We start from the raw sequence: 15673 nt of genomic DNA, 5'->3' as shown, positions 1-15673 counted from the left end.
TTTAATAAATAAGATGAAAAATTAAACTCAATTATTAAAGAATTATTTCACAAATACACAAAAATAACAAAAAAATTACAAAAATATAGATTCACAGAATTTTAAATATTTTTATGATTTTTTTTATTTTATTTAAAAAAATATATGGTCTTTTTTATGTTGTACTCTTGTTAATTTGTTATTGATTTTTGGTTATCTGCATGTTATTTTTTTTTTTTTTTGTTGTATTGATGTTATTTAGATGTTATTTTCATGTTACTTTTATGTAGTTTTCTTGTTGTATTCGTGTTTTTTTTATGGAAAACTATAAAAATGTAAAAAAAAAAAAAAATCTGTAAACGTAAAATGTAATTTTTTTACAAAAAATGATGTCTCATGTAATTATCCATTAAATGTTAGATCAATATAATGTTAAACACAAATAACAATACTCTTATATATGACATTTCAATGTTTTGCTTTCTATCCAAATTAATAAACAGGGAGTTTGATAAAAAAAAATATAGGGAGTAAATGCACAAAACCAAAGAAAGCCAAAGTGATTATCTTTAAAAAGTTGACTTTTTTTTAATATAATTTTATTAGCTATCTAGCTATATATAAATTTAAATTAAAGTCTTTCTATTTTTAATTTTTTAAATATATATAAAATATTGACAAATATAACTCTTTTATATTAACTATGATTATTTAATAGAAATTGTTAGTTTATTATTTTTTCGTTAAAGTTAATAGTTAAAATTAATATCGTTATATCAATTATTTAATTATATATTTTTTTTAAAAAAAAAAAAAGAAATTGTTTTAAATATTTAAATTTCATTTATTTATTAGAACATAACTTAGATAATTATTTAAAAGTATCTACAAAATTAAATAATTACTTTTTATATAATTCTTAATTTAAATTTAAATTAAATCTTACTTCAATTAATTTACCATATTTTATAACAAATGTATTAGTTATAATGTTTAAAATATCTAAAATTATTTACTTATTTTATTAATTGTTTATTAAAATTAATTAGATATATTTCTTATAAATAAATTTAAAACTAAATTAAATTTTTTAAATTTAAAAAATAGAATTTAATTATATTCGATATAATTTTTATTATTATAATTACGTCATAACAACTTTAATACAACTATAAACAAATATGTATTCTATGTTACTAATACCTTGTATATCTTTATATATATAAAATGTGGGTATTTAATAGTTTTTGTTGATTTAACAAAATATAATATTATGTTAAATTTAAGAGTATTAGTAGGTTTAGTTTTATAAAAATATATAAGTATTAATATTATTAATTTTAAATTAATTGAAATATATATAAATTTTCATATTATTTAACATTATTAAAAAAATATTAATATTATTTGTAACATTATTATTTTTATTGTTATTTTTAATATTGGGAGTATGTTCAATTTTAATATTTTAAACTTTATATTAATTTTCTTCAAATTTTTGAAACTTTAAATATTATTTTTTTAAAAAAATTAGTAAGTGATTTCTTTGAATTTCTAAAATTTTAAAAACACATGTAACAAAAATAAAACTAATAATATAACTAAGTATATGTAATGACCACCCTAGTAATGTGGATTAGTAAAGGCAATTAGCACTAATTTTTATTATTTTATTATTATTTGTGAATTTATTTAATTCTAGATCCCAATATTTAGAAATAAATATTAGAGTTATAATTTCTCAATTCTGGAGATGTTATTAAACTCTAGGGGTATTATTTAGTTTATATGTGTAATATGCTATTTTTGTAATTTTTGTTCGGCGACAGCGGAAAATGCGATGGATGGCTAGATTGATCACATGTGTAAGTTTAGAATCTTATTTCATAGTGAGAAATATTTTAGAGAAAATAAATTATTGGGATTGAGCGGGGTTATGGAATTGACCATTTTACCCCTAATCTTGGAAAATATCTAAGTTTAACCTTAAGGGCATTTAAGTCTTTTTAAGGAATAGTGTAGTGGCTGCCTAGGAAGGTGACAAGTGGCTTTTAATTTCAGTAAGGATTTAGCTAGAGAAAATTCATTTCTCTTTGGAAGAAAAATAAAAAAAAATTGGAATTCACTCTCTTGAACCCTCTCTCTTTCTCTCTTTCGGCTGGGATCAAAACCAAAGGAGAATCACCTTAATTCAATAGTTTTTTTTTTGGGATTTCAGCAAGGAATTCAAGGAGGCTGATCAAAGGTAACTCTAGTTCTTCTTTAGTTGTATTTCTCTAGGTTTTCATTGATTTTAAGTTATGTTTTTCCTAAACAGTGGCTGTTAGAGTGTGATGTTTGTTTAGTTTGAAAATTAAGGTTCATTTGAGTTAATCTAAGTCCCTAGAAGCTGGTTTTAATGCTTGATGTTAGTTCTAAGCAAGCTTGAGTTTTGAAACTCAAGCTTTGAGCTTTAATGGCAATTTGAGATTTATTAGTTTGTTCTGTGAATTATTGGTTGGAAATGGTTGTTTATGTATTGTATAGGTATACTGGAGAGTTTGATAAAGTTTGGTTGAGTTTTGAGGTCATGGGGGAAATTTTTGGGTTCCCAGCACAGAACCGGAATTCCGGTTCTGGGGGACCTGTGGCAACCGGCCGACCGGTTGGTGACCTAGAACCAGATTTCCGGTTGGGAACCGGTCTGCCTGTTGGGGGAATTTTCAGAACCCTAGTTTTGCCCAATTATGAGATATTTAGGGTATTGCCATGAGGTTTATCGATAGAGAAACTTTTAGTTTCAAGTTTAAGTCCCGGAAAGTGATTTAGCGAGTCACTCATCTGTGTTACAATTATTGTGATTAGCGCATCCATCTAGCACAAGATTTCAGTTCAAATCAGCCAACACACTTGAATTCGGAAAACAGGTAAGAACTGTGTATAATGTGTGATGTGATTATCTGTGTGTATGTATATGTATGATATATATGCATGTTGTTTGTATCATTGTATATGTTCGGGTGATATCATAGCGACACAATCATTGTGTCGGTTCAGCAGTACAGGCATCGTACTGGTTAAGAGTGATATTCTCCCCTGAAAGTATGAATTGGTACTATCATAGCGACACAACCATCGTGTCGGTTCAGTAGTACAGGCATCGTACTGGTTAAGAGTGATATCATGGCCAAGTATACTTTTAGGTGTTGTTGACGCTATCATAGCGGCGCGAACATAGTGCCGGTCCTACAGCTCGATTATAAAGCTGGTAGGAGTGATATCATGGTCAATAGCACAAGTAGTTTGAACGTTCTTATTACTCATCTGATAAGCTCTGTAAATAGGTGTATGGGCGCCTATTTACAGGTCGGAAATTATATGATATGTTATATGCATTTCTTACTGAGTCTGTCGACTCACAGTTCTGCTTTCATGTGTAGGTAAAGGAAAGGCTACAGCTGAACAGGAGTGAACCCGAGCTCAGATGGGATTGTACATGTCAAGCAGCGCGACCTGGAGTGTTCGTTCTCGGGACATCTGGGAGTTGTATTTTGAAAGTCGTTGTGCGACCAGTAAACTGTGTATTTTGGAATGTATATTTTAAAAAGTAAATTTTACAAAGTTTGAAAACGGGATCCCGGCACTTGTAAATATTTTATTATATTACAAAGTTTAATATTTAATGCAAAAGTTTTAATTTGACACGTTTTTCGAGAAAATTCTTTGATTAGCAAAGATTGCACTTTAATCGAAAAAGTACTGTAGCGTGCCTTAGCATTAGGGCGTTACAATTTTGGTATCAGAGCCGCAAGGTTTGTCTACCGAAGCTTGCTAAGACATGTACAATCTTCATCAGAGAAAGCTTGGTTTACGGTTCAGTAAGCACGTACTTGTTTAGTATTATAAATATTGTGAATGTGAAAGCCTATTAGGAAGTATATAATATTATAGTTAATTATGTTAAGTGCATTGCCTTAAAATCCGTAAGTGCGGTAGTAAGTATGTAAATAGGCCGTTGCCTGACCAGACTGACTTACTAACTGACAGGTTAGTCTTATAAAATGGACACCTGGTGCAGTATGGAGAGTCAAAGTAAAGTGGCCAGGGCTAGTAACGGTTGGAGAGAATGGAGTCCAAGTTGTCCCCGTAACCAAGGTGAAAGTCCTTGGAGGGCTTCTGACGGGAGTGATGGTTATCCGTCACAGGCTCCGTATGATTTGGAGCAAAGGTTTGCAAAAATGGAAGCTGTGATTCAACGACATGAAGAAGAGATTCAGAGGTTGAAACAACAAAGGTCTCCTGTAGTATCTTTGCCACATATGCCAATCATTTTTGATTCGGTATTACCAGCAAAGTATGGAATGGCTGGTAATCAAGTGGAACCATTGCATGGAAAGATTTGGATCCAAGAATCGTCAGACTTTCAGGGAGGTTCAAATATGAAGAATGCTTCTTGGGCTGAAAGCCCTGAGGAAATTATTATGAGACCTCAGGAGATTATGATGGAGGGTCAAAATTTTACCTGCCTGAATCCAGATTATGGTGAAAGTGGTAGGAGCTCCATGATTGAGCAGAAGAGGAAACCTACGTCATCAGTGGTGGGTTTAAGACAGAACAAGCGGTTCCGAAGGTTTCAAGGCAAGGATGGACGCCAGGGTTATTCTTACCCTGAGTGCCCACGCTGGATGAAACATCATCCCGGAGAATGCAACCGAAAGGTATGTTTTTAATGTGGTAAGGTTGGGCATTTTAAGAAAGATTGCCCACAGGTGGAGAAAGAAGAACAAGAGCAGGAAGTGGTATTTGTTCCTACTCCGGTGTATGCTAATGCTCAAGCTGATGATGCAGCAAGCCCTTCTGTAGTGGCAGGTTAGCTCCCTGTAAACGACTTCTTTTATATCGTGTTGTTTGATTCGGGAGCCGCACGTTTATATGTAGCTATGAGAATAATTCATTTTGGGTAGGCCTTGGAATATTTTAGGAAGAGGGTTTGGAACCCTAGTGCCTAGTGGGGAGTTGGTGGTCTCTAATAGGCCTAGAAGGTCTATGCCCGTTAGAATCGAAGATAGGAAGTTAAGTGCTGACCTTATAGAACTGGAATTAACTGAGTTTGACATTATACTGGGAATGGATTTTCTATCCAAGTATTCGGCCAGTATAGATTGTACGCATAAAATGGTGACTTTTCAGCCGGACGGTGAAGATTCATTTATTTATGTTGGATCAGTTCAGGGGTCTCGAATCCCGGTTATTTCTGTACTGAAGGCTAGAGATTTACTGTGCAATGGTTGTGTAGGATTTCTAGCGGTGGTTTTTGACTCCAGCAGACCTGAAACATTTGGGCCTGAGGCAGTCAGGGTGGTGAAAGATTTTCTTGATGTGTTTCCCGAGGAGTTGCTGGGATTGCCGCCACAGCGAGAGATTGATTTTGTAATTGATTTGGCACCTGGAGTCGAACCTGTTTCTAAAGCTCCATATAGGATGGCTCTAGCAGAGCTCAAGGAGCTTAAGTTACAACTTCAGGGGATGCTTGACATTGGGTTTATCCGACCCAGTGTATCGCCCTGGGGAGCTCCGGTTCTATTTGTGAAAAAGAAGGATGGTTCCCTCAGAATGTGTATCGATTATCAGGAACTAAACAAGCTGATGATTAAGAACAAGTACCCGTTGCCCAGAATCGACGATATGTTCGATCAGCTTCAGGGAAAGACAATGTTTTCGAAGATTGATTTACGGTCTGGTTATCATCAACTTAGAATTCGGGAGGAGGACATACCGAAGACTGCTTTTAGAACCAGATATGGGCACTATGAGTTTCTGGTAATGTCATTCGGATTGACTAATGCTCCTGCAGCCTTTATGGATCTCATGAATAGGGTATTCAAGGATTTCCTCGATAACTGCGTTATAGTGCTTATCCATGACATTCTTGTATACTCTCAGTCAGAAGAGGAGCACGAGCATCATCTTCGAATGGTATTACAGCGACTTAGGGATCACAAGTTGTATGCCAAGTTCAAAAAGTGCGAATTCGGGTTGTCTGAGGTGTCCTTTTTGGGACATATTGTTGGGAAGAATGGAATTATGGTTGATCCAAATAAGATAGAATCAGTGAAGAACTGGCCGAGGCCTAAGTCTGTGACGGAAGTTCGAAGTTTTCTCAGTTTAGCAGGGTATTATCGACGTTTCATCGAAGGATTTTCTAAAATTTCTATGCCCCTAATCGAGTTGACCAAGAAAAATTAGAGATTTGTGTGGTCAGATAAATGTGAAACAAGTTTCCAGGAGTTAAAGCAACGTTTGATAACAGCTCCGGTGTTAGCTTTGCCATCAGATCAAGAGAAATTTGTGGTTTACTATGATGCATCTAGACAGGGTCTGGGATGTGTTCTGATGCAAGCTGACAGAGTTACAGCCTATGCCTCTCGTCAACTGAAAGATTATGGGCAGCGCTATCCAACTCATGATTTAGAACATGTTGCGATGGTTTTTGGCTTTAAAGATATGGCGACATTATCTTTATGGTGAAAAAAGTGAGATTTATACTGATCATAAGAGTCTCAAGTACTTTTTCACCTAGAAGGATTTGAACATGAGGCAGAGAAGATGGCTGGAATTGGTTAAAGACTACGATTGTGAAATTTTACATCACTCCGGGAAGGCCAATGTTGTGACTGATGCTTTGAGTAAAAAGGGTTTCGGGCAAGTTTGTACTACTGTTCTGTTAGCCCTTAACTAGTCTCTGAAATGGTTAACGCAGGGATTGAATTCGTAGTTGGAAAGTTACACAGTTTAACACTTCAATCTGATCGATTAGAAAGAATCAGAAAAGCGCAATTGGAATATCCTGAGTTAGTTAAGGTTCAAGACGATGTAATGGCCGGTCGGCCTAGAGGTATTTCAGTCTCGAACAGTGGAATGTTATTATACAAAGCTCGAGTTTGTGTTCCTAGTGTTGATGAGCTTAAGAAAGAAATACTGGATGAAGCTCACACCACGCCTTATTCGTTGCATCCGAGTACCACCAAGATGTATCAGGATTTGAAACCCTACTTCTGGTGGTATGGGATGAAAAGAGATGTGGTGGACTACGTGTCCAAGTGTTTAACCTGCCAGCAAATTAAAGCTGAACATCAGAGGCCGGCAGGGTTATTGCAACCTTTAGTCCTTCCAGAATGGAAGTGGGAGGACATTGCAATGGACTTCGTAACTGGATTGCCTAGAACTACAGGGATGTATGATTCAGTATGGGTCATCGTGGACAGATTCACAAAATCATCTCACTTTTTACCAGTGAAAGTTACATATTCAGTGGATCAGTACGCTGAATTGTATGTGAAGGAGATAGTTCGTCTCCATGGAGCCCCTAAATCTATTGTGTCAGATAGGGATCCAAAGTTCACATCGAAGTTTTGGGTAAGTCTTTAGAAGGCTATGGGTACCAAGTTAAAGTTTAGCACAGCCTTTCACCCTCAGACTGATGGTCAATCAGAAAGAACTATCCAGATTCTGGAAGACTTACTGCGAGCTTGTGTCAGGGACTTTGAGGGCTCATGGAGTAAGTACTTGCCTTTAATTGAATTCTCCTACAACAACAGCTACCAGAGTACAATAGGGATGGCTCCCTATGAGATGTTATATGGTAGAAAATGTCGTTCTCCTATTCATTGGGACGAGACAGGAGAAAGGAAGTACTTGGGTCCAGAGTTAGTGCAGAGGACCAATGAAGCTATTGATAAGATCAAGGCTCGGATGCTTGCTTCTCAAAGCAGGCAGAAAAGTTATGCTGATTCGAAGCGCAGAGATGTTACATTTCAGGCAGGGGAACATGTTTCCTACGGGTTTCACCAATGAAAGGTATTAGGCGCTTCGGGAAGAAGGGTAATTTAAGCCCTAGGTTCATTGGGCCATTTCAGATACTCGAGAAGTTCGGGCAGGTAGCATATCGGCTAGCCTTACCACCAGCGTTATCGGCTTTTCATGACGTATTTCACATTTCTATGTTAAGGAAATACGTGTCAGACCCGACTCATGTCTTGAGTTATGAAGCCCTTGAACTACAACCAGACTTATCCTATGAAGAGCAACTTGTACAGATTTTGGATAGAAAGGAAAGAGTTCTTCGGAACAAGACTATTGCACTAGTTAAGGTGCTCTGGAGAAATAGTAAGGTGGAAAAACCACCTGGGAATTGGAGTCGGATATGAGAACTCAATATCTAGAGCTATTCAGGTTAGATTTCGAGGACGAAATCCTATTAACGGGGGGATAATTGTAATGACCGCCCTAGTAATGTGGATTAGTAAAGGCAATTAGCACTAATTTTTATTATTTTATTATTATTTGTGAATTTATTTAATTCTGGATCCCAATATTTAGAAATAAATATTAGAGTTATAATTTCTCAATTCTGGAGATTTTATTAAACTCTAGGGGTATTATTTAGTTTATATGTGTAATATGCTATTTTTGTAATTTTTGCTCGGCGACAGCAGAAAATGCGATGGATGGCTAGATTGATCACATGGGTAAGTTTAGAATCTTATTTCATAGTGAGAAATATTTTAGAGAAAATAAATTATCGGGATTGAGCGGGGTTATAGAATTGACCATTTTACCCCTAATCTTGGAAAATATCTAAGTTTAACGTTAAGGGCATTTAAGTCTTTTTAAGGAATAGTGTAGTGGCTGCCTAGGAAGGTGACAAGCGGCTTTTAATTTCAGCAAGGATTTAGCTAGAGAAAATCCATTTCTCTTTGGAAGAAAAAAAAAAAAATTGGAATTCACTCTCTTGAACCCTCTCTTTTTCTCTCTTTCGGCTGGGACCAAAACCAAAGGAGAATCACCTTAATTCAATAGTTTTTTTTGGGATTTCAGGAAGAAATTCAAGGAGGTTGATCAAAGGTAACTCTAGTTCTTCTTTAGTTGTATTTCTCTAGGTTTTCATTGATTTTAAGTTATGTTTTTCCTAAACAGTGGCTGTTAGAGTGTGATGTTTTTTTAGTTTGAAAATTAGGGTTCATTTGAGTTAATCTAAGTCCCTAGCAGCTAGTTTTAATGCTTGAAGTTAGTTCTAAGCAAGCTTGAGTTTTGAAACTCAAGCTTTGAGCTTTAATGGCAATCTGAGATTTATTGGTTTGTTCTATGAATTATTGGTTGGAAATGGTTGTTTATGTATTGTATAGGTATACTGGAGAGTTTGATAAAGTTTGGTTGAGTTTTGAGGTCATGGGGAAATTTTTGGGTTCCCAGCACAGAACCGGAATTCCGGTTCTGGGGGACCTGTGGCAACCGGTCGACCAGTTGGTGACCCAGAACCGAATTTCCAGTTGGGAACCGGTCTACATGTTGGGGGAATTTTCAGAACCCTAGTTTTGCCCAATTTTGAGATATTTAGGGTATTGCCATGAGGTTTATCAATAGGAAAACTTTTAGTTTCAAGTTTAAGTCCCGGAAAGTGATTTAGCGAGTCACTCATCTGTGTTACAATTATTGTGATTAGGGCATCCATCTAGCACAAGATTTCCATTCTGATCGGCCAACACACTTGAATTCGGAAAACAGGTAAGAACTGTGTATAATGTGTGATGTGATTATCTGTGTGTATGTATATGTATGATATATATGCATGATGTTTGTATCATTGTATATGTTCGGGTGATATCATAGCGACACAATCATTGTGTCGGTTCAGCAGTACAGGCATCGTACTGGTTAAGAGTGATATTCTCCCCTGAAAGTATGAATTGGTACTATCATAGCGACCCAACCATCGTGTCGGTTCAGCAGTACAGGCATCGTACTGGTTAAGAGTGATATCATGGCCAATTATACTTTTAGGTGTTGTTGACGCTATCATAGCGGCGCGAACATAGTGCCGGTCCTACAGCTCGATTATAAAGCTGGTAGGAGTGATATCATGGTCAATAGCACAAGTAGTTTGAACGTTCTTACTCATCTGATAAGCTCTGTAAATAGGTGTATGGGCGCCTATTTACAGGTCGGAAATTATATGATATGTTATATGCATTTCTTACTGAGTCTGTCGACTCACAGTTCTGCTTTCATGTGTAGGTAAAGGAAAGGCTACAACTGAACAGGAGTGAACCCGAGATCAGATGGGATTGTACATGTCAAGCAGCGCGACCTGGAGTGTTCGGTCTCGGGACATCTGGGAGTTGTATTTTGAAAGTCGCTGTGTGACCAGTAAACTGTGTATTTTGGAATGTATATTTTAAAAAGTAAATTTTACAAAGTTTGAAAACGGGATCCCAGCACTTGTAAATATTTTATTATATTACAAAGTTTAATTTTTAATGCAAAAGTTTTAATTTGACACGTTTTTCGAGAAAATTCTTTGATTAGCAAAGATTGCACTTTAATCGAAAGAGCACTGTAGCGTGCCTTAGCATTAGGGCGTTACAGTATACATGCAATACGCGTAACAATTAATAATCTAGTATATATATAGGAAATGTCTATAGTAGAGACATTGATTTTGTCCCTATTGTTGGGATATATACATTTTTAGCTCTTGATTATTGATGTAATGGTAATAAATTTGAGGAAATATGATAGTAATAGTGGAACCTTACTAGTAATATTTTTACACATTTTTTGGCTTTACACTGTTGTCTCATCATCTTCTTCTTTTTTTCCAAAAAAATAAATTTAATAGTTATTTCATTTTACTTTTGAGTACACTTAATTAATAATTTTTTATTTTTTTATATTCTTCTAAAGATATTTTTTAGTATGTTGCTTTCAAAAATTTTTTATTTTAATAACCTTGTTGAGGATTAACTGTTTTTAAAATTTATTTTCTAAAGATTATATTTTATGTCTTCTTAGATTTGTTTTCTTTATAAAATTTAATAAGTACAATAATTCATAATAAAATATAAATTACTCTGTATACATCAACGTATATTTAAATAAGCATATAATTAAAGTAACTCATATTAAAATAAATACGTAATTTGCGGTATAAATATCTAAGTTTAACTTCCGATTACAGATAAATATTTAAGTTTAATTTTTGACGGTAATAATACCTAAGCTAAAATAGTGGAACTTTTCCTAGGTACTTGGACATTAAGTGTCAAGTTAATGGCCACATGACAGCCTAATTAGTCTAGATCATTAAATTTTATTTATTTAAAAATTAATTTAAATATACCAATAAAAAATGACATGTGGATAACAACTTGACACTTAATGGACAGGTAACTAGGAAAGTTCTAGAAATATAACTTAAGTATTATTTCCGTGAAAAATTAAACTTAAGTATTTATCTACAATAAAGAGTTAAACTTAGGTTTTCATGCCGTAAATTACCCAAAAAAATTAATAAATATTTTTTAATTCATATTAAAATAAATTAATATTACACATGATTGTGTAATTGGTTTGAATTTTATTTGTAGGGATGCTAATCAAGTAGCACATACTGTAGCCAATCATGCATTGTAAACAATGTTACATGTGCTATTTTGATTGGGATTGAACTTTCTTGTGCTCAACATGCTTTACAGTTGGAGTGGCCATTAGTGTTGCTGTGTTGTGTTCGTGTTGTGTTGAGGTCTTAAATTTACTAAAAAGTTGTTGACACGAACACGACACGTGACATGAAAAAATTAAAAAAAAAAAAACAGACATGAACACGACTTTAATAAGTTCGTGTCGTGTTGAACCCACAAAATTACATATCCCTTGAAGATGGAAAGCTTAGGGTATGGTTTAATTACGTTTTAAGCTAAAAAAGATTTGTTTTATATAGGGGCTTTAAGATTTAAAAAGGTTATGGAGATTCTAACTTCGTAGAATTGTTCTTTGGTAACTATGGGACTAGTTTCGATGTTTACTTGTTGAATTTGAGGTAATTTTGAGTTAGAAATCGAGTTTGGAACTTTTTAAAGCTTAGTCCGAACATTAATGGTATTTTTCATTTAAGGCCTCGATTTTTATTTTTGTTACATAAGGATGGTAATATTCATAGTATATATGCGCCCTGTGAAGTTTGGAGTGATTTGGATAAGTTTTGGTAGTGTTTTGGTGAGTGCGAAAATTAGAATTTTCGAGTTTTATAGTTTTTAGAAATTCCTAGGAGATCGAAAATCGTATTTTTGCATAACTTTTGACTCGGGTGTCCATTTTAGACATTCTATATACCGTTTCAAAGCTTGCGATGAGCTCTACAATATGGTGTATGTTTTAGAGCTAAAATATAAGTTTTATTTTAGTGTATTTATACCACAGGATTTTATAGAATACCCTAGATTGTCTTATGTGAATATTAAGAAGTGTTTTGGGATAAACACTTATTGGTTTATCGTTATTGTGACATAGGGCCGAGATCATTGGAGATAGTTCTCCACTTAGGTTGGCCGACATTTATGAACCTGGATTAAAGGTAAGAAAAGTATATTGTACTGCATAGTACATTGTATGTAATACAATTAGTATTGAAATGAAATGATTAACATTGAGATATTGTTAATATTGTTATATAATGAAAAGATTGATTGGTTGAGTATAGATAATATGATTACATTATGCATGTAATATATGGGCGCACCTGATTAGGTGATACAATTTTTCTGGCAACGTATTGGGTGTAAGTACAGGCATCAGTGATATATGATATGAGTACCGAGTGTAGGTACGAGCTCACCTGATTAGGTGATGTAGTTTTCCTGGCGACGAATCAGGCGTAGATACGGGCGTCAGTGACATATGATAAGTACCGAGCGTATGTACGAGCTCGTCTGATTAGGCAATGTGATATATTTGTACCAGATTGTGGTACAGGATCACTTGATTAGGTCATGCAATTATATGATGTGTGGGTGCAGGTTTTTGACACAGGCTCACCTGATTAGGTGATGTAGTTATGCGATATATGGGTGTCAGGCTATGGCACGGGCTTTCCTGATTAGGCAATGCAATATAGGATTATCAAATTAAAGTATCGACTTGCCTGATTAGGCAACGTGATGTTATGAAGATGGTTCATTATGAGGTAACATATATATATTATTTATATGATTAAATGAAAATGAATTATATTATTAGTATAATGGTTTTGTATTACCAAATATCTGTAAACTGATGTTTATTCGTGGTAGATGCCAGTAGTGATTTTGATTTCATCTTATAAACAATGTTTGATGCTTTGATTCTTATTGTGTATAAATGACAATATTCAAATAATAAACTATATGATTATTATTATTACTTTTCTTGCTGAGTCCTTGTGACTCATGGGTGCTATGTGGTACAGGTAAAGGCAAAGAAAAGCTAGATCAACCATGAGGTTGTTTGGTTTCGTGCCCTAAATAAAACTCATTTCAATATAATCAAATTTACTAATTAATAAAGATCAGAAATCATTTTATGTTGCATGGTTCACATGATTTATTTCATGATTATATTTAATGTATAAATTCCATTAAGTGCAGAACATATTATTTGTTCATGATTATAGTGTTGTCAGCACAGTGAGATATAATCATGATTATATGTTCAAAAATTTAATTCTCTGATTTGTTAGTTTACTAGATTTAGACTAGCATGATAATCAGCGATAGGTATACTTACACCTTGGATAAGTGTTATGTCCTTTCTCGGGCATTGGCAAAGTTTACCAGTATCGAATGTATGGAGTATACATTGGAAGGGAGTGATATTGAACTTGGATTAGATATGATAAATTTACCGTAATATCTATTCAAGTCAATATCACCTAGTTGATCCTAGATCAAATGAACTTAATCCTGACATGATTAGGTTCGATCTCAAGAGTGTTATTCGTGTTCTTTGATTTGTTAGTTAAGCCTACTTTTTGGTCAGGGTGATACGTACATTTTGGGAACATGATAGTACAATTGAGTGGGAGCGCTAAACATAGATATGGAATCTATAGCTTCTATAGGTATTTAGAAGTAAAACGATGATCTCCTTCGAGCTTGGCTGAATAGAGATAAATGATTGCGATCTTATTTTAGTGATTATATTATCTCACTAAAATATCATTTATAGGTGGCCAAGTGTTTTAATGATAAAATACATTGAAAGGGTGTAACGGTAATTTTATCCCTATGCAATGTAGATCATCTATAGAGGATCATTGATTATATTGGGATTATAACAATGGATAATTAATAGCATATCTATATCGTGGAACATATAGAGCGTTCTATGTACGTAACTGAGAGTGCAATTCCAAGTTCTATGGTGGATGCAATGAGGAATTAATAAGTTAGTGAATTTACTTGGTAAATTCTAGATCTGCTTATTGGAAGCTCGGTTATATAGTCCCATAATCGCCATACTAGTTGAGACAAACTGCTTGTAAGACTCAGTTAATTGATTTTAATTAATCAATTATAAACTGCACACAAATCATCAGTGTGATAAGAATGATTTTTTTGGGTAAGAATCCTGCTATATAGAGGAAGCTTATCAGGCAATCAATTTGAGTTTTGGAGAATAAGGAATAATAACATGAACCATTAACATATTATGAACTATTAATGTACACATATGCTATAACATGAACTTTTAAAAACAAAAATTAACACTATATAATTTGCAAAATAATATTAACGGATGTGATCTCATAATTTTTAATTTATCCTTTTGCGGAACTGATAATATTAGAAGCCTTAATCATACAAACTGATACATAATAAATTAAAACAATACATTATTATTACATATATACCAAAGTAGTCGGGATAATAAACATGTATATGACTTTATTCAGGATTTTTATTTATTCTTTCATAATAACTTTTACATAGGTACAAAAGCCAAAGCTTCCGACGCATAGATGTGAATATGTTGTACTATTAGTTGTGAGGTTTGGCTTCTGTTATTACAGTTTGCCCAGCATAAGAACAACACTTTAGACACTGTTTGTGTCCGTAGCTCCACTGGCAGCAACTATGGTAGCAATGATGACTGCCCCAGCTACCTCCACCACCACCACCACCACCACCACCACCATTGTGATAGCCCCCACCACTACCACCGCCGCCGCCGCCGCCGCCTTGGTAATAACCGCCATTATGGCCGCCACCGTTGCCCCCATTCCCTGGATATCCATTATAGTTACCGTATTTTGCATCGTCTGCACCATTACGAGTATCGGTGTCATTTAATGTTTAAAAACTATTGTAGTATACCAGTTTTAATCACTGTTTTTGCAAAGTATGAAACTCAGACGACATAACTATATAATGAGATTGACCAAAAAATAATATATATAGCAAAGTGTGCGAAATTTGAACAGGAATATACATAATATATATATATATATATATATATACTTGCCGTTTTTGTTTTCTACAGTATTCACTGCTTGCTCCTTGGCTGCTACCTCTGAGCATATGAGAAGAACAACAGCAAGTAAAAGACCAAGGTAAACCAAAGTTTTAGAGCCCATTCTTTTTTAATTTGTCAGATAATAATATCAAGGTAAAAAAAGATATATGAAAAAGATAAGCCATTCTTATTAGTATTTATAACGAATTGAGGCTAATAAACAAGATATAATTGACTTGAGAGTCGTTTACTCTATAAAATCCTAAGTCTCCAAAAACTGCGTACCTAGATGTTTTAATATTAATGGTGCATTATATGGTGTTTTATATGACAATATATATTTTTATACTTATTTTAGATATCTGGTATAAATCTTATTAAAAGTTTA

General features: G+C 34.1%; 1 protein-coding gene across 1 annotated transcript; it reads right to left on the bottom strand.

The window, feature by feature from the left end:
- Positions 1-14694: 14694 nt before the first annotated feature.
- Positions 14695-15462, bottom strand: LOC115701261 (glycine-rich protein 3-like). The gene is made up of 2 exons (XM_030629011.2): positions 15295-15462; positions 14695-15091 (listed from the first exon to the last, which is right to left on the bottom strand). Exons 1-2 carry the CDS (start codon positions 15404-15406, stop codon positions 14811-14813), a joined length of 393 nt encoding a protein of 130 aa, XP_030484871.2. The 5' UTR covers positions 15407-15462; the 3' UTR covers positions 14695-14810.
- Positions 15463-15673: the final 211 nt, after the last annotated feature.

The sequence above is a fragment of the Cannabis sativa genome, chromosome 8, assembly GCF_029168945.1.
Source record: "Cannabis sativa cultivar Pink pepper isolate KNU-18-1 chromosome 8, ASM2916894v1, whole genome shotgun sequence".
NCBI classification, from domain to species: Eukaryota; Viridiplantae; Streptophyta; class Magnoliopsida; order Rosales; family Cannabaceae; genus Cannabis; species Cannabis sativa.
The sequence above is the reverse complement of the archived record's forward strand: the minus strand, read 5'-3'. Positions and strand labels throughout refer to the sequence as shown.